Raw genomic sequence first — 24,421 nt, forward strand, 5'->3', positions numbered from 1 at the left:
GCCGAACAACCGCGCGCGGGATAACCGCAAGGTCAACAAACAGCCTCACTGTTTGTTATAAATTAGTATAAAAGGCCGTTACAAAACGATATCGGGAGAGAGATCGATCGGAAAGCTCCTTTCAGGCGCACGACCGACCGGAACTCAAAACTCCTAGAGATCCTAAACATTCCGTCGACCGAAGTGGATACGCGACGTCGACATCCTTTCCTCAATACCGCTCTACCGACCGAAGTGGATACGCGACGTCGACATCCTTTCCTCGATACCGCTCTACCGATCGAAGTGGATACGCGACGTCGGTTTCCTATCCATACACTGCTCCGTCGACCAAAGTGGATACGCGACGTCGGTTTTCTATCCCTACACCGTTCCGTCGGCCGAGGTGAATACGCGACGTCGACTCCCTTTCCTCCTCACGCCACGTCGCTAACACCTACGATTGCGAACGTATACAGAGCGTAAGATACCGGGGACGACGAGCGCCTTTAAGTCCGCCAGGAAAACCAGGATAAATAAACAGATTAAAGCCGACGAGGCAACGAACTCCAAACGACGAACAATAGCGTACCAGGACACTAACCCGACCGCGTCCCGCCGACCGCTCGCGCGCCGCGACGCTCACAGCTGATCGCGAGACGACAACAACGGCTCCCGACGAGAGCAAAAACGCGACCACGCGCCAACGGCGTAACGTCGCCTGTAAATAATTGTAAATAGCCTTGAAATTAGAATATAGTTTCACATTAATATCACCTATACCACTGGTTTTCATTTCACGAACGAAACCCGGACCACACCGGCTAAGCCTATCCCGCACGTAACGCAAGGCCGTTACATATTCAAGCAGGTACATACATACCTACTAGTTTAAGTCGAATAAAAAAAGTTTAGTATTATGGTGTGAAACCAACCACAAGTAGATTATAAATCGCTTATTGTAGTAAGTAGTTTATCGTAATGAAGTTATATAAAACAGCAGGATCAGATGAGATACGAACAAGAAAGACATGGCCGCAGCAGAAGCAGAAAAGCGCCAACAGAAAAGGCGATGGATAGCCATAATAGAAAAACGCTGACTTAGGCTGATGACGAGTAGCCGCAGCGGGATCAAATGAAATGCCGACGAAGAAGATGGTGGATAGTCGAAGCAGGAGCAGAAAAATGTTGATGTAGGTGACGACGAATAACCGCAGCAGGATCAGATGATGTGCCGATGAAGAAAGCAGTGGATGACCGTAGCAGAAAAACGGAAAAAAGCAATGGATAGCTGTAGCAGAAGTAGGAAGGCAGCGAATAGCCGCAGCAAGAGTAAAAAGACATCGGCGTAGAAGGAGGTGGATAACCACAACCGTATGAAAAATTCTGAAATAAATAATGTTAGGATAGCTCCAATAAGCCCCTGAAACTACTTCGCATTGAAGGGTTTATAGAAATGGTGTAGTCAGATCCGAGGATCGGTCGGAAATTAGTCAATTTATCCTGGAGAATTCGTAGGCAAGAAGAACGTGAACTAACCACCAGCAAAATATGTCTGACATACAACTCCACCATTACGTGGCAGCGTCCCTTTTCCTCTGCAAATAGGTCGCCGGACGTATACATATACCTTTCATATGATACTAAATCTAGCTGATTGGCACCGACCTCTGATAACGATTACAGTTTCAACTTTATCCGCCGGTAGATGACGCAGTTTCAGTAACTACCACCCGAACCGCTACCACTGAAACGGCACATGAGGGGATCTCTGCAAGAAATCTGAACAGCTCCGGAACATTCTCGCAACTGAACTACGCAAATTTGACATTACCAAACCTACCATAAGCACAACATTAAATACGTTTGAATTCCGAGAACCAACTAGTCAAGCAATGCTTTCGACTATGAAATCCTGCGATGCAGGAGATTAGGCAAATGGAGCATGAAAACATTATTGCGTTATCTTGTAGCATCTGGAGTTCCCCGGCCGTCCTAGTCAGGAAAAATGATGGTACTAAAAGTTTCGCATAAATTTCCAGAATATCAACGAGCTAACGAAGAAAAAAGATGCTTATCCTTTCCGTAAATCGCCGTCATCTTCGACAAGCTACGAGATGTATGATACCTGACTAAGCTAGATCTGAAGCGGGTACTGGCAGATAGTACTGACACCTGATAGCCGTCCAATCGCTGCCTTTACAGTGCTAGGCAGAGAGCTAATAAAAAAATCATGCCGTTAAAAAAATCATGCGGGTTCTACTCCGGTCACTTTCCAATGACTGCTAGATACCATCCTAGGCCTGGAATTGAAGCCCCACATCCTCGTCTATCAAGACGATATTATCGTCACGACACGAATGTTTGAACAACACCTACCGCGTCCTGAAAAAAGTATTCCACTGTCTTCGGCAAGTTCGCCTGCTGTCGAACCCATTTGCCGAAAAATGCCATTTCAGCTAGGACAGAGACTCCGGTACATCCTGCTCCGCTAGAACATATCATTGACGATCAAAAGTTACGGACCGATCCTACGAAGACCAGCGCTGTAACCAATTGACCTGCATCCACTACAGTGCGCAAAGTACGTTACGTACAGACGCAACGTACTCGTATATGAGCGCACCAGAGCTCAAACGCGTCACTACGAGGCATTGGTTTCTCTCACGGGCTAGATTGCTGAATTGGCAGCATAAAACATCATCTACATGATAAACCTGTAACGATCCGGATAATGGTTACGATTGTAATCAACGCATAACAACGCGAGCGCAAAGAAACGCGGAAGAACAACGCGTCCTGTAAACAGCACGACCGCCGAACAACAGCGATAAACAACAAATCAAGCGTGATTCACAAGATATAAAACGCTGCGAATTATTGATCGAGATCAGATCCGATCCGCCACTCTTTCGAGAGAATCAGACTCCGATTATCCGCTCTCGAGAGAGATCCGCAGATACCTATTCCTGGCAGATTACTGCTCGCGGATTCGCGACAGCAATCACTCCGTCGACTCACGGATTCGTGACATCGACATTGCTCTTCACACCGTTCCTGGCAGGTTACTGCTCGCGGATTCGCGACAGCAATCACTCCGCCGTCGACTCATGGATTCGTGACATCGACATTGCTCTTCACACCGTTCCTGGCAGGTTACTGCTCGCGGATTCGCGACAGCAATCACTCCGCCGTCGACTCATGGATTCGTGACATCGACATTGCTCTTCACACCGTTCCTGGCAGGTTACTGCTCGCGGATTCGCGACAGCAATCACTCCGCCGTCGACTCATGGATTCGTGACATCGACATTGCTCTTCACACCGTTCCTGGCAGGTTACTGCTCGCGGATTCGCGACAGCAATCATTCCGCCGTCAGCTCACAGATTCGTGACGCCGATACTGACATAACTACCGATATCCGTAAGGTTTCACGGTCGTCGAAAGGCCTGGAATCGACACACCGAAAAAGCGCTTAACCCAACCTTCACACCGCAAACCAGATCTCGACTTCGTCTTAGCGCGAGCGAGATCACATCGTTATCGAGTCGCGTGCGAACTCGTTACAGTATATACGAAGTCGCGCTCCGTTGCAGCGCAGTTTCGACACCGCGTCTTAAAGATCCGCGTCAGGACCACACCGTCATCGACTCGCAGGGACGCGAGTCGACCTCCGCGATACTAGCAAACCGTTCTCCAGAAGCGAGATCAGAATCACATCGTTACCGCGACGCATAGGCGCGTCCGCAGCACCGTCTTCATCGCATTCGCGATCTTAGTAAACGAGCTGGTCTCGTTAAAGTCCAAAAGCGGGACAGATAGCTAAGGTTCGCGTATACAGGCGGACTTCCGCACCGCACACACGAAACCACATCGAATTTCCGCGATAGGAGATCTGAGGTATCGCCATCGAGGCAGTACACCGCACGCAGCTCCGCTACAACAGCACCGACATACCGCATAGACCGGGCTGCATCGAAACGCAGTGAAATCAACAGAAAGAAACTGTAAACTGGCATTAAAGAAGCGAACAGCTGAGAGCGTCAACAGACAAACTCTCGACACGACCACACATCGTCCGCGTCCCGCGCACCGCGCCTAACCTCTCGCGAGCCTTCGCCTAAACAAGATCTCTGGCATATTGTACACAAACCGACGAAAACCAACGACGTCGACATTCAACATCTGATTTAATGTATCTTATTAACTGCTTTTAAATATATATATAATTCAGTTTACTTATTAAATCAACTGTTTCCAAATTTATTCCTCCTCCTACGAACCCGAACCGGCGAGCGATCCGGAACGCGACGCATCGCGGTTACAAACCTGACAGCAGTTCATTTCTGTCTGCCAGGAAGACCAGCACACGACAGTGTCCCTGAGAAGTCAGCCTACGCGACGAGTAAGAATTTATCATCACTTCGACCCATCATTCCTAAAGGCAACGACGCGTCAGAATCGATTGTTGTCAGTCGAGGTCGTACTTGGAAAACGACGCTTTAAAATCAACTATCGTTTTACCTGACACCTATCTTGAAGATAACGATACGTTGATCATCGTCAATTGCCATCGCATCTGGAAGACAATGTATTGGAATCGACCGTCGCTTTGCTCGACATCGTTCTCGAGTGCGACGGTGTGTCAGAATCGACCGTCGTCAGTCGTCACAGCACTTGGAAGACGACTTATTGGAATCAATCATCACTCCGCCAACCATCGTTCCCGACGACGATGTCGGAGTTGACCATCGCCAATCGCCACCGTACCCGGAAGACGACACGTTAAGATATTCTCACCTCCCAACCATCGCTTCACTCGGCACTGTTCATAAAGACAACGGCGTGACGGATCGCCACCTCATCAGAAGATCGATAGTAAGACCCGCGTCCTGCGTCCAATTCAAATCTAAACTTATGAAAATTCATTTGCTTTGAAATTTAATAATCCTCCATAATCGAGAAACAGTATTTTTGCTTGTGAACTAATAAGGAGAAGTTGATGCAAATCTATACATATGTTTCCATCATTTTTTTCGAAATCAAAGTTACTCGCAAGTAAAAAGAGAAGTGAGGACAATCTAAAAAAAGACGAAATATATAAAGAAAAAAAAGATTCTCTCTATAGCCCTAGAATAGCTGAGTAATAATAAGTTCAAAACTCAGCGATCGGGAAACATTTCGTTAAGTACATTGCGTGCGATAAGTGCATTATGTGCCGGGCAACCATCGTGCTGTAACCACATTCTAATATGGTGGCTCAATGGAACTTCATGGAATAATATTTGTAACTCATTTCTTAAAAAATTTACATATTTTTGTCCATTTGGGCGTGACTGGATTGTGCGTGGTGGACGAATTTGTTGGCCGGCTCGATCGTCAGACCTTACGCCACTTGACTTTTTTCTATGGGGATACTTAAAAAATCGAGTTTATTGTGGTATTCCCACAACATCGGAAAACATGCAAGAAAGAATTCGACGTGCATGTATCGATATCAATCAGAATCACCCGGAAATCATTGAAAGTGCAAAACAATTATTTATTTATCGCATTCAAAAATGTATGGAAGTTAATGGCAATAATTTCGAACATCTTCTAAAATAAAGTAAATAAATATCTTTATCGAAAACACTTAAGTACGTTAACTTTTCTTTTTCCTATATAAATGTGATTTTTTAATGTCCAAGGTCATCTGAAGGACAACATATCATATATGGTTGAATTTGTTTTTTTATGAACTACATTAATGAAAATATGCTATTCTATTTTAAAAAATCGCGATAACCTTGAAATCTCAAAAACTATGACCTCGAAAAAAATTTTTTCGCTCGTCATAATATGTGTCCCTTCCAATTGAATAACTTTTCCCTGTAGTATTTTCCCGTATCATCAAAAATAACTGAGATATTTTAAATGGTCGAATTAGAGGAAACACCCTGTGTATATATACAGGGTGCCCCAGATCACCATTTTTAAACTTTATAAGAGCGCAGAATGGATTGACATGAACAAGAAAGTCCCATATTGTTTCGCAATGGTTTTAGAGAAATTAATTTTAGAAAACTGCGTGAAGAAAGAAGGAACGCTCAAATCACTGAAGTCACTCGAGGTCTAGCGCGGTCCAATTGGTCAAGAAACGAACGGCGGCGCGCAGCAAGGGAAAGAAGAACACGCCATTGCTTGTGCTTATATCGCTCCTACGTCTCACCTCGGCATGGTGCAGCAAGACGTAGGAACGCAGCGATATAAGTACAAGCAGTGGAGCATTATTCTTCCATTCGCCGCGTGTCAACATCTGCGCACTATATTACTAAGTGGTGTTGCGGCTCGAGCACTCCTTCCTCTAACATTCAACGCGCGCATTTCCTGAATCTTTCACAATTAATTTCTCGACTATTATTGCGAATATCGTAAATCAGTATAAGACTTTTATGTTTACCTCAACCTTTTCTGCGCTCTCGCAAAATTTGAGAATGGTGATCTGGAACATCTTGTATATTATTGCAAAAAATTTTGACAAAACTTTAAACGCGTTTTTCTTGAAATCGTGTTTTGGAATATAATGACTACGATTTCAAAAAACTACTACTCCAATCGTCTTATGGTTTTACACTTATATTCAACAAATATATCGTTATTGTTTGACCATGATCAATAACTTATGTTAATTTCTCATATTATTCTAAGACCGAAATAAAAGAAAAAAGGGGAAAAGAGAAAATTTTCAAAAACTGCTGCCATTAAAAATATGCACGCGATATCAATTATGACGAAAATTACAAGTTTATTCTTCAAGAAAATCACACAGTTTTTGTTTTCAGATCCACTGCAAAGACTTCTAGGATGGTCACTGTTTGACTGTGTTCACTTAATTTTTCCATCATGTTATACTAACCATTGGAGAGCAATATAAGATGTAAAATATTTTTTTATAATATATCTTTTAACGTATTTTTAGAAAATATAGTATTTCTTAACTATATTTGCATTTTTATTCATGAAAAAATTTACGAAAGTACCTCTAAAGAAAACCCCCTTAAACCGTTGATTATAAGAAAAGCGTCTCGATCCGTATAAGAAAATTGAATCATCTTTTAAACGTACTTTAACTGAAAAGTTATTATGTGTCTTCTCAATTATCATATTATCAACCTTTTTAAGAGGTAATATCAGTGTACATAGAAGTCCAAAAATGATATCTAACCTAACTTTGACAATTCTTTTCAACAAAATGCATGACTTGATCGCAAAATATTTTTTATTAGTGTATCATAAGACTATGTAAAAGAATTTTTGTTTCTCATTAAAGTTTTAAAATGGCGGCGGTGCAGCCGCATCATTCGACCTTGATTTTGCACAGCTACTTTTGCAGTTAATGAAAAGGGCCACACGATTTCAGCTGGAACAAAATACAAAAAATTTTCATTAACTATATGCTAAAATCTAGAGAAATACATAAGGCTTTTTTGAAATATTTATTTTTATAGAAATGGCAAGCATTTGAAGAAGTTTCATTTTCTCTCTAAAACTTCAATATAAGAATGTTAATTACAAAAGTTTTTAATATATCGCAAAATTATGTATTTCTTTAGATAATCTATTTAAGAGTATTCTGTCTAAATTTGAAGTGAATGGGATAAAAACTGTAGGAATTTTCATTTACACGGACTTTGAAAACATCGTTTTCAAGAAAAACGCGTTTAAAGTTTTAAATACTAATTTTTTGTTTATAAAATAATCAAACCTGTCTTTTATCCTTTAGTCTGCAATTCCTGCACCATATAACTATCCCTCTACGTTAATATCGGCCTCATTTTCTGCTTTTCTTGAGATCTTCACAGCTTTTTGAACCTCTTTGGCATCTGTTATAGAGCGCTCAGCCGCTTTGATGCGACCTATTAGGTGGTAAACTTAGTTCCTGCGGTTTTTTTGTTTAAAAAACTCATTTATTTCGACATCACAAGCAAAAAATACATTAATCGAAGTATTTTCCCTCGCTAGCTATACATTTTTCCCATCTTTCGGGCAACACGTAGATTCCGCGACGATAGAACGATTGGTCTTTTGATGCAATCCATTCGTCAATCCATTTTCGCACATCCTCGTAATTTCTGAAGTGTGTATCCACCAAGCCGTGCTGCATCGACCGGAACAAGTAATAGTCCGAAGGAGCTAAGTCTGGTGAATACGCTGGGTGCGGGAGAACTTCCCACTCGAGCTGCATCAGTGTTTCTTTGACGGCTTTGGCAACGTGTGGTCGAGCGTTGTCGTGCAAAAGCATGACTTTACGTCGATTGCTGGCTACTGCTGGCCTTTTTTCCAACAATGCTTCATTCAGACGGTTTAATTGTGATTGATATCGATCCCCCGTGATACTTTCGTTCGGTCTGAGTAGCTCATAATAAACGACGCCGTGCATATCCCACCAAATGCAAAGCATTGCTTGCTTTGTGGCCATGAATATTTCTCTTGTAGATGTCGATGGTTGGCCAGGGTCTACCCATGATTTTCTTCGTTTAGGATTATCGAAGTATATCCATTTTTCATCGCCAGTCACTATGCGCCACAAAAAACTCTTCTTTTTCTGCCTGGCGAGCAGAGAAATAGAGATGTTTAAGCGATTCGCAATGGCATTTGCGGTTAATTCGTGTGGTACCCATTTTCCCTCCTTTTGAATTTTTCCCATTGCATGTAGACGTTTGGAAACAGCCATCGGAGTAACATTTAATGCTGCAGACAATTCTTGGAGCGTTTGAGTAGAGTTTTCGTCCAATAATGCCTGCAAATCGGTGTCTTCAAACTTTTTCGGTTGGCCTGAGCGTTCTTTATCATTGACATCAAAATCACCACTCTTAAATCGCTGAAACTATACTTAGCATGTTCTTTCTGATGGAGCATAATTGCCATAAGCTTCGAAAAGCAATTTATGAGCTGCAGCTACAGTTTTTTTTCAAGTCAAAGTAATGAAGCAGCACATGTCGAAAAAACAACTTATCACGTTCCATATTTAATCAAAAGAAAAAATAGCACTGCTCGCTTAAATGAATCTCTTCGCACCGAATTTTATTGACAAATGTCTAACCTCTAAAATGCAGCCAATTTCAGATGTCAAAATAAATTACACCTATAACTAACATCATCTAACTGTGAGCCGCAGGAACTAAGTTTACCACCTAATATGTTCACTTCCATACAAAAATTATAACAATTTAGACCAATTGTTAACTTTAGAACATAAATTCCATTAGGCTTTTTAAGCAATTGTTAAAATTGCAGACAGCGATATTTATTGCAATGTATGTTCAGAATTTTTTCCTACTGGAATGTGTTTTTGGTATCATGAACACATAAATTTAAACTTCCATTATTATTTTATATTATAGAAAATAAAACTAATTTCATCTAAAATTATCTGCCAAAACCTGTTTTTCATCAGACAAATGCTCCTGTCGTATTTAATGGCTCGAAGTTGTTGTGAGCTGTTTGATGGTATTTCATTAAATTCTATTCATTCGATTCTAATAGCATGAAACCATGGAGATTTTTCATTAAAACTATTAGAAACATATTTTTAACACTCTAAGCTACAAATTTAAGCAAAAAAAGAATCGATTTTTTGAAACTTTTACAGTAATGCTACCCCTCAAATAATTTTAATAAATTAATTTTATTTTTGTACTTTAATTCTGTATTCAAATTATAGTTATAATGTCGCAAGTATCTTTAACATAATCTGTACCTTTAACATTAATATTAAGAATTTCATGTGTAATTTTCTCGTGACTGTATAAAAATTTGAGTTGAGTTTCACTTTGAAATAATACCAAACATAAATTATTATAAAAATAACGTTTCTGCTGAATATATACATAAATTTATCTGCAAAAGTGGTGTTCATGATGTGTGTATGATCGCGCTTGCAATATTAATATTATCATACCGCACAATTTTTCTCTAATAAGTACAAATAGTCATTACCAGTATATTTTTGGCCACTGAACACGAATCCGTTAACCTGCACGCGCAGCTAATGTTCTTTTTTTTTTTAGTTATATCTTGAACATTTATATCTTGAAAAATTATACTTAAATAAAAAAAATGTATTTTAAAGAAATGTGTATTAAAGTTAATATTTTTTATTAATATTACGAAATTTTGGAAAAAAAATATCTGCCGATACTACAACATCAAACCCTTAATATTGTTGTTTTTTACAGCTAAATCGCTTTTTTCTCAACATTATGACATGATAACCAAATTTGGGCAACAAATTCGTGCAAGTAAAAATATATCGGAAATTATTATTTACAACCTTGTTATAAAAAAAAGTTGCAAATTGTTACCTAGGATTATATCCGTGTATTTATATCAAAGATTACAACACTGTAACACTCACGGACAACTCTATTGTTATTCACTAGTGAAATAACGTATTTAACTACAAAATGATAAATGGCAAAATACTCAATTTATTTTGTCGTGTTAAAAGAATTCCTTTTAACGAATAGATAAATAATATTTTATTTGACATCGCAACCTCTTATCTTTCTACATTGATATTAGGATTTTTCAAACAAATTTTACTCTTATTTTTTATTCAAATAATTAGATGAATAAAGAAATATTTAATTATTTGAAAAAAAAACTATCAAATTTGTTATATATTAATAATTCCTTTATTTTTTCGAATTTTTAAAAACGACAGATATAAAAGAAGTATTGCAGATTAAAATGGCGCTTGCATATTTATCACTTTCACAAACTATTATTAAATTGACAAGGAGTATTCAATCTTGAAGTTCAAGTTTTGATCTTTGAACTTAAACTAGCTTTTAAATTTGACATATGTGTAGCCCATGTGCTTTATATGCATTGATTTAAGTCGTCTTATTTTATTACTTTAGTAATCAGATTTTTACGTTGTAATACGGCGGCCTCAAAGATGCCCGTCACAAAAATTTCAAAAGGTTCTATATAGACTAAAGTTTTTGGGAGTACGTCTATCTATGCGCGAGCGCGGCGCATAGAATTCTATCGTTTAACGTTTCTGAAAGTTAGTGGGTCTCGCGTCCTAAAAGTTGTAACTTCCAAAGTCCCTTTTGGCAGCTAGAGCAAGAAGCGAGTGACAAACCAAAGGAGATCGAAGAGGAGCGAAATATTTTTGAAAGAGCTAGAGACATTTCGAAGAGTAGTCGGCAGATGACCTTGCAGATTTCATATTTAGTTATCGTTCATAGGGATCCGGATACTTGAGCCACCCATACTTCTAGCTAGTGTCGAGAAATCGAGAAAATGCGGACAACCAACGAAATTCCAGAAGGACCGCAAATATCGAAATTAGTCAGACTGTACAGAAAAGTTTGGCGTACACAGCCAAGAAGATAGGCTATCGGACAAAGAAAGAAAGACTTCCAATCTACAGATAAGGAAATGCCTCGTTCTCGCGAATTAAATATCGAACGAAAATACGCTATAAATCTAATATGTTAAGAGGGATGAAGGACGGGAAGATCAAGTAATTCTATTTTAACTGCCGCAAAATACACAGTAGTCCACCAGATTATTGTAAGAGGTAAGTTTCGTTTTTTAACTTAGAGAAATATTATATTATATATTTGGATATGCTTCACATAGAATGGCGGCAGCTGTTCTTACTTTTAATCCATTTATTTCTTTTTTCAGCATGGAGGAGCAGATTATTTGGTTATGCTTCACAGGAAAAGGCGAGAATAGAAACATTTTCTCCTTTCATAACTTTTTTTAAACTTATAATTAAGTTTTATTATGCTTATATACATAGAGTGTGTGTAATGTGTGTGTTGTGTGTATATCAGTATTTATATTCACTATTTTTAAAATAAGTAAAAAATAGAATATGAATAGCAAGATTTCCAGAGATATGAAAGCAATAATATTGCAGAAGAAAATCAGAAAAACGAAAATGAAACATTCGATAAACTATTACGAATTAATGCAAGATAATTGGCATACAAATATATCGGCAAAGAAACTAATATGATCTTATGTTCTTACATAGGAAACATTTAGTTGGTGGATTGGTTCTGTAAAAAAAAATAATGTATTTAACTAAAAATACGCCAGGAATTATTCACACTTGCAGGACAAAATGGTGTCACATAATGTAATTAGCATCTAATATATAATTTTCATATAGAACGATTCAGCGAACGCTACAGTTGTTCGCTTGAATCAGACGCAAATTTAATGGTTTGTTTTGAACAGCCCGGGTTGGTGAGCGGCTAGTTTGCAATGCTGTCGAACTATCGTCGACTGCGACTTTTGGATGCGCGAGTATAAGGTCGTGCTCTCTTATCCAGGAGTCTCGTGATGGTGTGAGGAAAGTGCGAGTGTGTTCATGGGTACGTTCCGTTTCCACGCATGATGCGCATGAAACGCAGCGTTAGAGTGACAGAGATACAAGAGTGAGGTAAAAAGAGAGGGAGAGCACTCGGGTGAGGTTGTCGAACTTAGGTTACGTTAGTTCTCGCATGAGATCGCATGGACTGCACTACCTCGGAGCTGAGGCAGTTCATACGTTCGAGAACTAACCTAACCTAGGTTCGAGAACCTCACTCGAGTGCTCTCCCTTTCATTTTATCTTACTTTCGTATCTCTATCACTCTAACGCTGCGCTTCATGCGCATTATGCGAGGAAACGGAACGCACCCCTTGTGTGCAAAGCACGGCGTGGTCCTGCTGAGGACACGCGTATAGTTGCCCGGCGCCTCCGCAGTGGGCAGAAAATCCCTCCCCCCCTCCCGGAGGAAGGTTTATTCACTCACAAGGGGAACCCGGCAGTCTCTGATCACCGATTTGAATAAAATTTTATGGGTGTGTAATATGCACTCATACATTTACTTCTGTAAAGCCGTAGGACCCACTATTGAGGCATTCTTGAGAAATATTTTTTTTAATATTTCGAGAAAAATTTTTGTCCCTATAGTACCGTTACGGAAAAGCAATCTTCGAGCTAGTAACGTAGCGTCCACGGTAAGACGTAGACTACTACGCTCAGGGTTGCAGGTTTGATTCCCTGAATGATTTTTTTTTTTTATTTAAATCTTATATATTTTTAAATTTGTATATAACACAATTTTAAACCGTTCTTAATTATTTTATATTAAATTTTTTAATAAGTAATTTGTATGTTAAATAAATATTTTTTTTTAATCAAGGAATTTAAAAATGCTCATTTATTATTAATTAAATTAAAATTTCTCATGCACACAAAAAATATATTTCCAATAAGAATTTACAACGACTGTTATACAATAAGTTAAAATGTACAATTTACTGTTTTACAATAAGTTTGCAGCTTTTAGGGTGGTATTTATCATAAAAACATTTAAAACATAATAATTAATTAATAATGAGCATTTTTAAATTCCTTGATTAAAAAAATATTTATTTAACATACAAATTACTTATTAAAAATTTTGATATAAAATAATTAAAAACGGTTTAAAATTGTGTTATATACAAATTTAAAAATATATAAGATTTAAATAAAAAAAAAAAATTTAAATAAAAAAAAATCATCAGGGAATCGCCTGCAACCCCGAGCGTAGTAGTCTACGTCTTACCGTTGACGCTACGCTGCTAGCTCGAAAATTGCTTTTCCGTAACGGTACTATAGGGACAAAAATTTTTCTCGAAATATTTAAAAAAATATTTCTCGAGAATGCCTCAATAGTGAGTCCTACGGCTTTACAGGAGTAAATGTATGAGTGCGTATTACACACCCATAAAATTTTAATCAAATCGGTGATCAGAGACTGCCGGGTTCCCCTTGTCAGAGTATGGAGACAGTGACCCGTCTCCTCTCGTGAGCGATAAAGTCCAGTTCAGGTAAGCCTCAGTCGTGTTGCTAATGCGACTGTGACTGAGTTCTTGTGGTGGTACCAGCGAGCGTGGCGAGCGTGATAAGTCGCGTATGTAACGAAAGTTAAGTCCCGCAGGGACTTGGGAGCGAGTGGAGCTCGCGTACTTGAATCGCGTATGCGACGGAGTCTAAAGCGTCTTCTACAATGGCAGTAGGAATAGTAGTAAGAAATAAGCAGTAAGCAAATTGACCAATTCCATTCTCACGTTTCAAAAATAATCGATTGTGATTGGTCTATTTACTTACTGCTTATTTCTTACTACTACTCCTACTGCCATTGTAGAAGACGCTTAAGTCTAACGTTGACTTGGAGGCGAGCGTGGCTCGTGTTCCTGATGTCGCCGATACGACAAAGACTAAGGTTCGCAGGGACTTAGTCGCGAGTGGAGTCGCGTATGCCACGGCGTATAAGTCTCGCGTCGACTTATACGTGACCGTGACTTACGTCGATAATGCCGCGTGTGCGACTAATGCTAAGTCTCGTTGAGACTTAGAAGCGAGTGTCACTCGCGTGTTGAGTCGCGGATGCGACGAGGTATAAGTCTTGAGTCAACTTACCAGCGAACTTGGTTCGCGTGAGTGGCTGCGTGCCTGGCAGCGACTAAGTCCTACGTCGACTTAGTGACGAACGTGGTTCGCATGAGCGCTGCGTTCCTAGCAACGCGGAGTTCTCGAAGAGAACTAAGACCCGCGCGGAGTCGTGAGCCCGACAGTACCGCGTTTCTGTCGAACTAATGGCACGATATCTGCAATACGTGAGATATCGCAAAGAGAAGCTTCCACCGCGGTGGAGGCTTTGAGGTAATCCGAATGGTCGCGCGAACTTCTCGCATACGCCGATCATATCGAGAAGGTGGAGGAGCCGAGGAGTTACTTAAAATACTTCGTACCAAAAAAAGCTAACGTGTCGCAGACACTCTAAAAGGCAATAAAGATTAATGCAGAAGCGCAAAAGAATATCTCTTAGAGGCAATGTCCCAACGTGCATGCGCACTCAAGAAGGCTAGCTAGGTAGAATTCAAAAGAATACCTCAACGAGGCAGTGACCTCATATGCAACCGCAGTCAAAAGGCGTCGAGTGGTCTCGCGCGGCGCCTTATATATGCGCCTAAGCGAAATTTGACCGCGAGCAACCACTCCGGCTGTCGCCGTCGCCGCGTTGCGGTGACGGTGCGAACTAGCGGCGGGAGGCCGGCGACTGCGAGTCGAGCGGCGCCTAGAGCCCGGCCGCCCGCCGTACACGCTCCGTATGGACGTACACGTTTCGTCCGGAACATGGTTTAATCGCGATGTTTTAAAAAAGGCTAAGATAAGCCTTATATATTCAACCAAAATATTTAGCATTTTTCATACTGTTGCATCGTGATTACTGCTCGCCTGTACATATCACAAACCACTATGTTATGTGATGCACGAGAAGGGTAGGTGCATATGGGCAGCTGGTACTCGGGCCAGTTTATAGCAACAGTTGAACCTGGTTTCTTGTGGATGTGGGGATTTCGACTTCCACTTTCATAGCCGGAGTTTGAGTATTTTCTGTTCGACATGAGAAGTATGAATGATCTGTCTGGATTGCGACTATCTGCGTCTGTATTTCCACAACCACTGCATGTTGAGATGTAAGGATTCACACAAGCGACATATGAAGAACACGTCTTATATCCTCCCAGAAGTCTGGATTGCGTTGCCCCACCTGCCATAATTTCGTATGATAACGGTAATATAGCTAGGCCCATGGATCGTATTGGAAGGTCGTAAATGGATCAGACATGTCTTGCAGCGACATTTAAGTAAGAAAGAAAGAAATAATGGACAGATATTAAGGTCTCTTACATACATCTTGCTTTTAATAGACATATTATCTAACAGTACAAGTTTATACACGGCTGGAGAGAGAACCTTCCTAATTCAGAAGAGACCCGCGAATTTAGATGCCGATTTAGCGGCTATCTCCTGGGCAATCGATGACAGTACGTGCTGTCCCAGAGCGCTCAATAAATAACGCTTTCTCTTTGCGAAAATGTAAACCGAACACTTGCTGTGGTCTCAATAACAACAATTCTTAAACGTCAAAAAAGTTGACAATCGAAAATACAAGAAGACTCAATCGAATAATAACCTGAAACCATAACATTCGAAATTCGAGAAGAGTTCTATCAGATCATAAAAACGAAAAACAAGGATAATTACGACCAAAGAATATCGCAAAAATCCTAATCAACAATAACAAACAATAATCATCGATATTTGTATTTCTTAATATGTGCAAGCTGCTGATATCGATGTATCAACACGTAGTCACGCACAATATACATATGCGTGAAGAAAAACTATCCGTGCGCGCACGACGAGAAACGCAGCTCTGAAGATCAGACACAGCGAAACTTACCTTCCGTCCTCCCCTTTCCCTCATTATTAGCTGTAAATTATATTATCAATAGATTGCAATATGCAAAATGCACAGAAGTTGGTCTATAATTTTAATTTTTCTTATATTGAAGTGAACAGTCAATCAAGACGTAATATTATGATATATTATTGCATTCTAAGCATATCAATCAGATGTATGTATAGATTTGAAGCAAACGCCTGCTTTTTGCAGATGTGGTTTACGTTCTGCGTCCTGCGTCTTAAGACCTATCTATTGGATTATCGGAAAAGTTATGACGCATTTTTGCAACAGATAGCACTAGTTCATTTTTGGAAGTACTAGAGTCATTCGCATCTATGTTATTTGACAGCTCACAGTTCTAGCTTCATTCTAAAAAAAAAAAATTGAGCAATTTGGTTGAGTTTTGGAGATTTTATAACAAGTTGAAAATGGAAGACTAAACTGTGCATTTTCGGCATATATTACTGTTTTACTTCCGTAAAGAGAAGAACGCGCGTCAAGCTTGTGAAAAGTTGCGTAAAGTTTACGGTGACAATGCTGTACAAGAATGTCAGTGGTCAATCAACGTGTCATCGTCAACGATGGTTCACGAAATTCCATGCTGATGATTTTGATCTCAAAGACGCTTCTCGGTCAGGGAGGCCTATCGAGATTGATGACGACAAAATAAAGGCATTGATCGAGTCAAACCCACGTTACACGCGTCTTTGAGATCAAAATCATCAGCACGGAATTTCGTGAACCATCGTTGGCACTGACATTCTTGTACAGCATTGTCACCGTAAACTTTACGCAACTTTTCACAAGCTTGACGCGCGTTCTTCCCTTTACGGAAGTAAAACAGTAATATATATGCATAACAGTAATATATGCCGAAAATGCACAATTTAGTCTTCCATCTTCAACTTGTTATAAAATCTCCAAAACTCACACGACACGAGAGATTGCAAAAACATTGAACATCCATCATTCAAGCGTTCACGACCATCTGAAGAAGCTGGGATACGTAAGCAAGCTCGATATTTGGGTTCCTCATGAACTCAAAGAAGTTCATTTGACGGAGCGTATAAACATCTGCGATATGCTCATTAAACGTGAGGAAAACAATCTTTTTTTGAAGTGACTGATAACTGGTGATGAAAAATGGATTGTTTACAACAATGTGGTGCGTAAATGGTCTTGGTCCCGACGTGATGATTTGCCTCAAACGACATCTAAAGCAAACATTCATCAGAGAAAGGTTATGCTCTCAGTGTGGTAGGGTTTTAAAGGTGTCATGTTTTTTGAGCTCCAAGAAACCAAACAATCAATTCGAATGTGTACTGTCGGCAAGTGGACAGTTTGAACGAATCCATCATCCAAAAACGTTCAGAACTCGTTAATCGTAAAGAAATTGTGTTCCATCACGACAACGCGAGATCACACACAATTTTGATCACTCGTGAAAAATTATTGGAGCTTGGATAGGATGTGTTGCCACACCATACTCGCCTGACCTTGCACCGTCAGACTTCCACTTGTTTCACTCTCTTCAAAACTCCTTGCGCGGTATAACGTTCAATTCAGATGAGGCTATAAATCAGCACCTTGTTCAATTTTTTGTTGATAAAGACAGATTCTTCTATGAACGAGGAATTATGAAGCTCACTGAAAGGTGGCAAAAGATTATCAAACAAAACGGGCAATATAATTGATTGATCTTTGTTCTTTATATAAATAAGTGACCTTTGAAAAACATAGAAAAATACGTTATGACTTTTCCAACAACCCAATATATAAAACCCGGTCACAATTGTCTTTGACAAGACAACCGAATTATTGCGATAAATCAAAGAGTGATTTAACATATTAACACATTTTTTCGAATTATTTGAAAGTCGGTTATTCGGTCGTAACAATAGCAAAAAACCATAACTGAATCGTGGTATTTGTTGGCATACTCAATATGTTGTACACATACGTGGTACGATTGTTATTCGAGTAACCGAACGCGTTGTGAACGCACTAGCATTTCAAAAATCAGAGTTTTCTCTCCATATCATGCGCGCGAAATAACGAGATACGAAATAACAAAACTTGAAACTTTGCTGTACAAACTTTTCGTCTTTTGTGAGCTTTTTTCTAGCCGCGAACTACTCTGGTGAGCACGAGCTCTGGAACTGCAGCCAAGATAGCAGGTAACATATCTTGCGTTATGCGAATAATGCGTTATGCGAATAATACCTAAGCAAATTGAGTCATCTCCCCAGTTTGTGGAGGCGAGCTCAATTCTCTTGGTCGAATCAATAAAATGATTGGGATGGGGAGTGGATTTACGTTACCTACGTTACCATCTACGTTAGCAGGGAATATTTCTGACAGAGATGGAGAGAACGAATGAGAATGAGAGCGAAAAAGGGAAAAGGCAAAGGGGAGGAAGCGAAAGAGAAAACATGGGAGGAAACAAAAGAGGAAGCGAGAGAGAGAGAAAGAAGAGAAAGAGAGAGAGAGAGAGAAAGAGAGAGAGAGAGAGAGAGAGAGAGAGAGAGAGAGAGAGAGAGAGAGCGAAGGAGGTAGCGAGAAAGAGAGAGAAAGAGGGAAAGAAGGATCGCGCCTGATTTGATCGCGGCGGAGACTAACCAGAAACAAATATTGCCGTATCGAGTCGCGGTATCGATTGTCGGCGGTCGGACGGTACGGAGGCTTCCATGGCTTCTGTACACTCAGTTGCGTTGATGCTATACCATTCCCCAGATCGATAGTCACTAGAAAGTTTTGACCAGCCATGTCCGTTTCTAGCTGATCGTTTTTCATAACTGTTGATTCACCATAGTAGAAGGAGGGCGTACTAGGTGGCGGCGGGACGCCGTGCGTTCGAGATCTGCGTATCTTTTCGTTTCAGAGAGAGAAAAATATCGAGAATGCAGTTTTACTAGGCCGGGACTCAAACCCGGGTCTTTCGCTTGCCGGGCGACTGCTCTAAACCACTGAGCTACCTGACGCTCCACGCTCATGACAATCTCCTCTCTCTAGATAACGCACGTGTTTTTATCAGGAAGTTACCGCTCACATGTAACGCGCAATCAGTAAAAGAAGAGTAAAAATGTTAAAAAAGGTAAATAAGAAGTTAATATACAAAATTATATTAAATTTATACACATACAGACACAAAGGGTCTACAAAGGGTCTCTACTTTTAATATTTTCACGCGATTTGCTCTCAAATTATTCGTTATTAATAAACATTCTATTTTGTTCGAAAAAAAATTTTAGATGAAACCTGATTCGAGGAAGTTTAAAAGGAAAATATCTTACAATAAGCGCGGTTTTGTTCCTAATGGAGGCGCTTCCGAGATTTCAAAGTGACTTTTTGAAATAGAATATTAATTAATATTATAATCTACAACTTATTCATTGAGATCTATTTGTGATAGGTAGGTCTTTAAAACTCATTCACGGTTACTTACGATTATTTACGACTATTTTTGATGAATGGCCAAACGATATTTCTTATCTTCTGTATTTAGAAAGACGACTTTGGACATAAATACATTGGTCGATTCTGTTTCTGAATAACAGTTTTATTTCTTCGAAAGTTGCCCAGATAATTCTTTATGTTTTTCTTAACCGTTAGATAGAAAGAGGATATAACGGCAAGAACGATTCAGGGAGACACAATCAATCAATATATTTATACCAAAAGTCTTCCTTCTATATACAGAAGATAAGAAAAATCGTCTAGTCGTTCAGGGAAGACAAACTGTACGTTATTATAAATGATTGTGAATGATTTTGGAGGATCCATCATATCATAGATCAATGAACTTGTTTCTAATTGAATTACACACGCACACATGCGCGCGCGCGCGTGTGTGTGTGTGTGAAAGAGAAAATGAGTGAAAGAGAGAGAGATAGGACTTTTTATCAGTTTCTTAATTATAAATCTGGCAATTTCGGAATTCGAGCTAAAATAACTCAGCTTAATTAAATAAACATTGTACGTGGATTTCGAGCTGCTTGGTGTCTCGGTTCCGCTATGCCGGTTCACCCAGCGCTGGGTGCGCGAACGCGGGTCTAGTTTCTTGCTGGGACCGACTTGATTGAGGAGATGGTAAAATAAAGGTTATATTTCAACACTAACAAACTGATTTATTTTATTTTCGTTGTCCAGGCGACACGAATGTTCTTCTTGCTGGATTACGTCTTCTGACCATGTGTGCCTCACGATAGAGTATTCACAGTCGTATACGAGGGCCGAGAATTTCAATCGTACTGACTCGAGCTAATGTCGGATGTCGCGAGACTAGCTTTAAGTTGATGATCTCGTCGTAAAGGATTATCTAACGGTTAAACCCCCTGTTCGACCATTTTATAATTTTCGCTCTGACCATGCGGCCTGGTCTCATTGGCTGATTGCTTGAATATCGCGGAATCGATGTTGAACACAAGCGATCATTTCTTATGTTAGAGACTCGACCCGGCGAAGGAAAAGATGAGACACCGATATTATGTTGTGCTGCTGATTCCACGTAATCGAGCCGGGATTCGCTGAATCCTGTTTTGATTTGGTCTTTGTTTAGCTCGACTCGACAACACAATACATCGTCAGCGCGGCAGTATTGTTCTATGTTCTCATAACTCTCTCGACTTAAAAATATTAGAGCGCTGGAATATTCCTGACGAATATTCTAGAAAAGATCTGAATCCGCCGAGCCGAATCCCGAACAAATATAATAATTTTATATTATTATTTATTTATTATGAATGCGTCGTCTGGATTAAACTTATTATTATTATTTTCAATGTCCCATATAGCAGAAATGTTCAAAATATATCATTAAGTTATGCTAAATATATCTTAAAGATATCGCAACATCTCTAGAATATATTTATAATGTATTTTGAACATTTATGCTGTGTAGGTTATAGTATCATGTTTACCACTTATTTTTCATAAATATTTTTCATAAATTATCATCTGGGATATTTTATACATTCAAGTAAGTTTAATAAATGTATGTGATAAAGATGTTAAATATGGATAAACTTTCAAACCGGCAAAAGAAGCCCGAGGAGTCTTGAGGTAATTAAAGAAGAATAATATTATCCTAACCTAATACCTAATTTAATAATCCGATATAAATATTTGGACATTCAATGTGTAATGAAGTATTCATTTTATAATTTATAACTTAACTCTTAATGTGTTTTATTGTTATGTATACATACTTACAATGAAGTATGTTAAATATTTTTATAAAACTTCATTTCTGTAGTTATCATTTACACTAATTGCACACATTTTTATTGACAAATTTACCGACCGAAAGTCAGTTAAATAGAAAAATTTTCTTATTAAGTCCCACAAGATCAACTTTCTTCATCTGTCTCATCAGTGCTAAAGTTACTTTCCGTTACACAGGTATATCTCAGAATTTTTGAATGAAAAAAGGAAATTAGGTATTGATTATCTCAGTTGATAAGAAATACTATTGTGACATGAGCTCCATGTTCTCGCTAGGGCGCAAGACACTCCAGCAACGAGAAGAAACTTACCCATACAGCACAGAACGTTGAAAAAAAATTGATGAGACGATGAAGATAGCAGACGTTTTTTCTACATGGAATTTATGTTGATTTTTCAACATTGATTACAAAATATAGTTGCAACATTGAATATATATCGAACAAAAAATTACAATATTTTGCAACGTTGCAACAATATTTGAGGAACATTGAAAAATTATATTAATGAACCATTTTTTATTATATAATAATAATAATAATAAAATTTTTTATATAATAATTTTTTATATAATTATATAATAATTATAATAAAATAAATTATTATTAACTTTTATTATATTAATACATATATATTATTCATAATATATTATAATGTATCGTAATCATATATATTTATTTTATTATCTATATGTAAAATTAAAATTCGTTTAAGCAATTTTGCGCAAACCCTGAAAAATATTTTTTTATTTTATAATATTCTCTGTTATACAGAATCTGACGCGAGCCGTACTAATAACAAAAAATGCATAAAAACATTAAGCTGAAAGGAATGGGCAAAGTCATTTGCCCAGCAACGTTTGCGAAACGTCGGCATATCGCTGATTCAAGACACGGCTCCATTCCGGAAGCTATATCTAGACATTGTATCAATGGCCGTGAAAGCCTCAAATCTAATATTTTTAGGATATCCCTATGATATATTTTGGACACCTCTGCTGTGTGGGATATGCCTTCCGATTCTAGAGCACATGGATGTGCGTTATTCGACGTTTACAATCGTGTATATCTTTGTATGTAATGCATAGAATTTGAACTTTTTTTTATCGATACGTCAAAGAATCAAGAAAAAGAATAATGGCTCCTGCACACAGGACGCGGTAATGCTTGTCGCGCGGCGGAAGTTCGCACGACAGCCAATCAATATGCTGCTTTCCATAATAACCTTCTAGCTCTTACAGAAAAACAACATATTGATTGGTTGTCGCGCGGACTTTCGCCGCGCGGCAAGCATTACCGCGTCCTGTGTGCAGGAGCCATAAATGGATACAAAAATCGAAAAGTTGAAGATATTCGAAATATTCAGGAGAAAAAGAAAGAAAACACTTTAACTCACGAAAAAAATGTTTTTTTTTGGAAATTCGTAGTTTCGAGGAGAAAACCGTTAGAAATTTTTCCAGTAAGCTTGCAAAAGTAATCAAACGTATTTGAAGAAAAAAATACTATTATTTCGATTATTTTCAAAAAATATATTTTTTTGGTAAGGTGAAATTAAGTAGTTTAGAAGTAAGAAACATGAATTCATATAAATAATTATTTATTTTCAATTATGAAACTTAAATATACATAAAATAATAAAATTTTACACTTAATATCAAACCATAGACGTTTATTTAGACTTTGTTTCAAATTTCTCGAATTTCGGTTTTTGTTACAGGAATTAAATATGGATTTTTTGATGGAATTTTCGGCGTATTGCATTCGGTTGAAAACCCGAATAATAAAGTTCTTCGAACAGATATGCCGTACCTACAATGAAGAGGAAGAGGTATAAAATTAAAATAAATGTTATTCGACTTATCCGCAGTAATATTGTTAACATTATTATAATTTTATTAACATTATTTTGCTTTTAGTGGTATCCAAATGAAGATCTGTATAGCATACAATGCTACAGATACAGGAAGCGGGTGCTTCCTTCGACGCCTCGACGACAACATGAAAACTCTATTAGTAAGATAATCTTCTCTACAAAATGTAATTATATATATATATATATATATATATATATATATATATATATATATATATATATATTGTATATATATGTATAAGGTGTAGTAAAAAGAAATCCATTATTTTTCAAATAGATGGCTTTAGTAATGTGTATCTCGCGTTATATAAGTGCGATCGGCTTACGCTAGATAGCGTTAGAAAGATAAGATTTCGTACTAAAAAAACTTCTCAGACAGTTTTGTAATTGTTTGACTCAGTATTGTTTGAGCGCGCGTCAAAGATGGACACCAGCAAAGAGAAAATACGCCACATTTTCTTCGATAAAAGCGAAAACGCAAGCCAGGCGGCTGAAAATGTGAATAATGTTTATGGTCCTGATACTGTAATAGCCAATCACGCGCAATTTTGGTTTCGTCGATTCCGTTCCGGTAATTTTGATGTCAAAGATGCACCACGCTCTGGAAGGCCAATTGTCGAAAATGTCGATAAAATAATGAAAATCGTCGAGTCCGACCGTCATGTAAGCACTGTTTCGATGGCCCAGGAGCTAAACATTGCACAAAAAACCGTTTGGAACCACTTGAATAAGGCTGGATACAAAAAGAAGTTTGATGTATGGGTGCCACACGAAAAACCTCATGGACGAATTTCCATCTGCGAATCGCTGCTGAATCGCAACAAAATCGACCAATTTCTGCAGCGGATGGTGACTGGTGATGAAAAGTGGGTCACTTACGACAATTTCAAGCGAAAACGGTCGTGGTCGAAACGCGATGAGCCGGCACAAACGGTGGCCAAGCCAGGATTGACGGTCAGGAAGGCTTTGCTGTGTGTTTGGTGGGATTGACAGGGAATCATTCACTATGAGCTGCTCCCCTACGGCCAAACTCTTAATTCGGACCTGT

General features: G+C 38.7%; 1 protein-coding gene across 1 annotated transcript in view; it reads left to right on the forward strand.

Moving 5' to 3' along the window:
- The first annotated feature begins 22,452 nt into the window (after window positions 1-22,452).
- Window positions 22,453-24,421, forward strand: part of LOC116843849 — a 5,376-nt gene continuing 3,407 nt past the window's right edge. The window contains exons 1-3 of the mRNA XM_032814686.1: window positions 22,453-22,573; window positions 23,218-23,328; window positions 23,417-23,513. Coding sequence (XP_032670577.1) covers window positions 22,532-22,573; window positions 23,218-23,328; window positions 23,417-23,513 — 250 coding nt within the window. The 5' untranslated portion in view covers window positions 22,453-22,531. The remainder of the gene's footprint in view (window positions 22,574-23,217; window positions 23,329-23,416; window positions 23,514-24,421) is intronic.

Source organism: Odontomachus brunneus, unplaced genomic scaffold (genome assembly GCF_010583005.1).
Source record: "Odontomachus brunneus isolate Ranch 3 - 2012 unplaced genomic scaffold, Obru_v1 Obru_scaffold_003, whole genome shotgun sequence".
NCBI lineage: Eukaryota > Metazoa > Arthropoda > Insecta > Hymenoptera > Formicidae > Odontomachus > Odontomachus brunneus.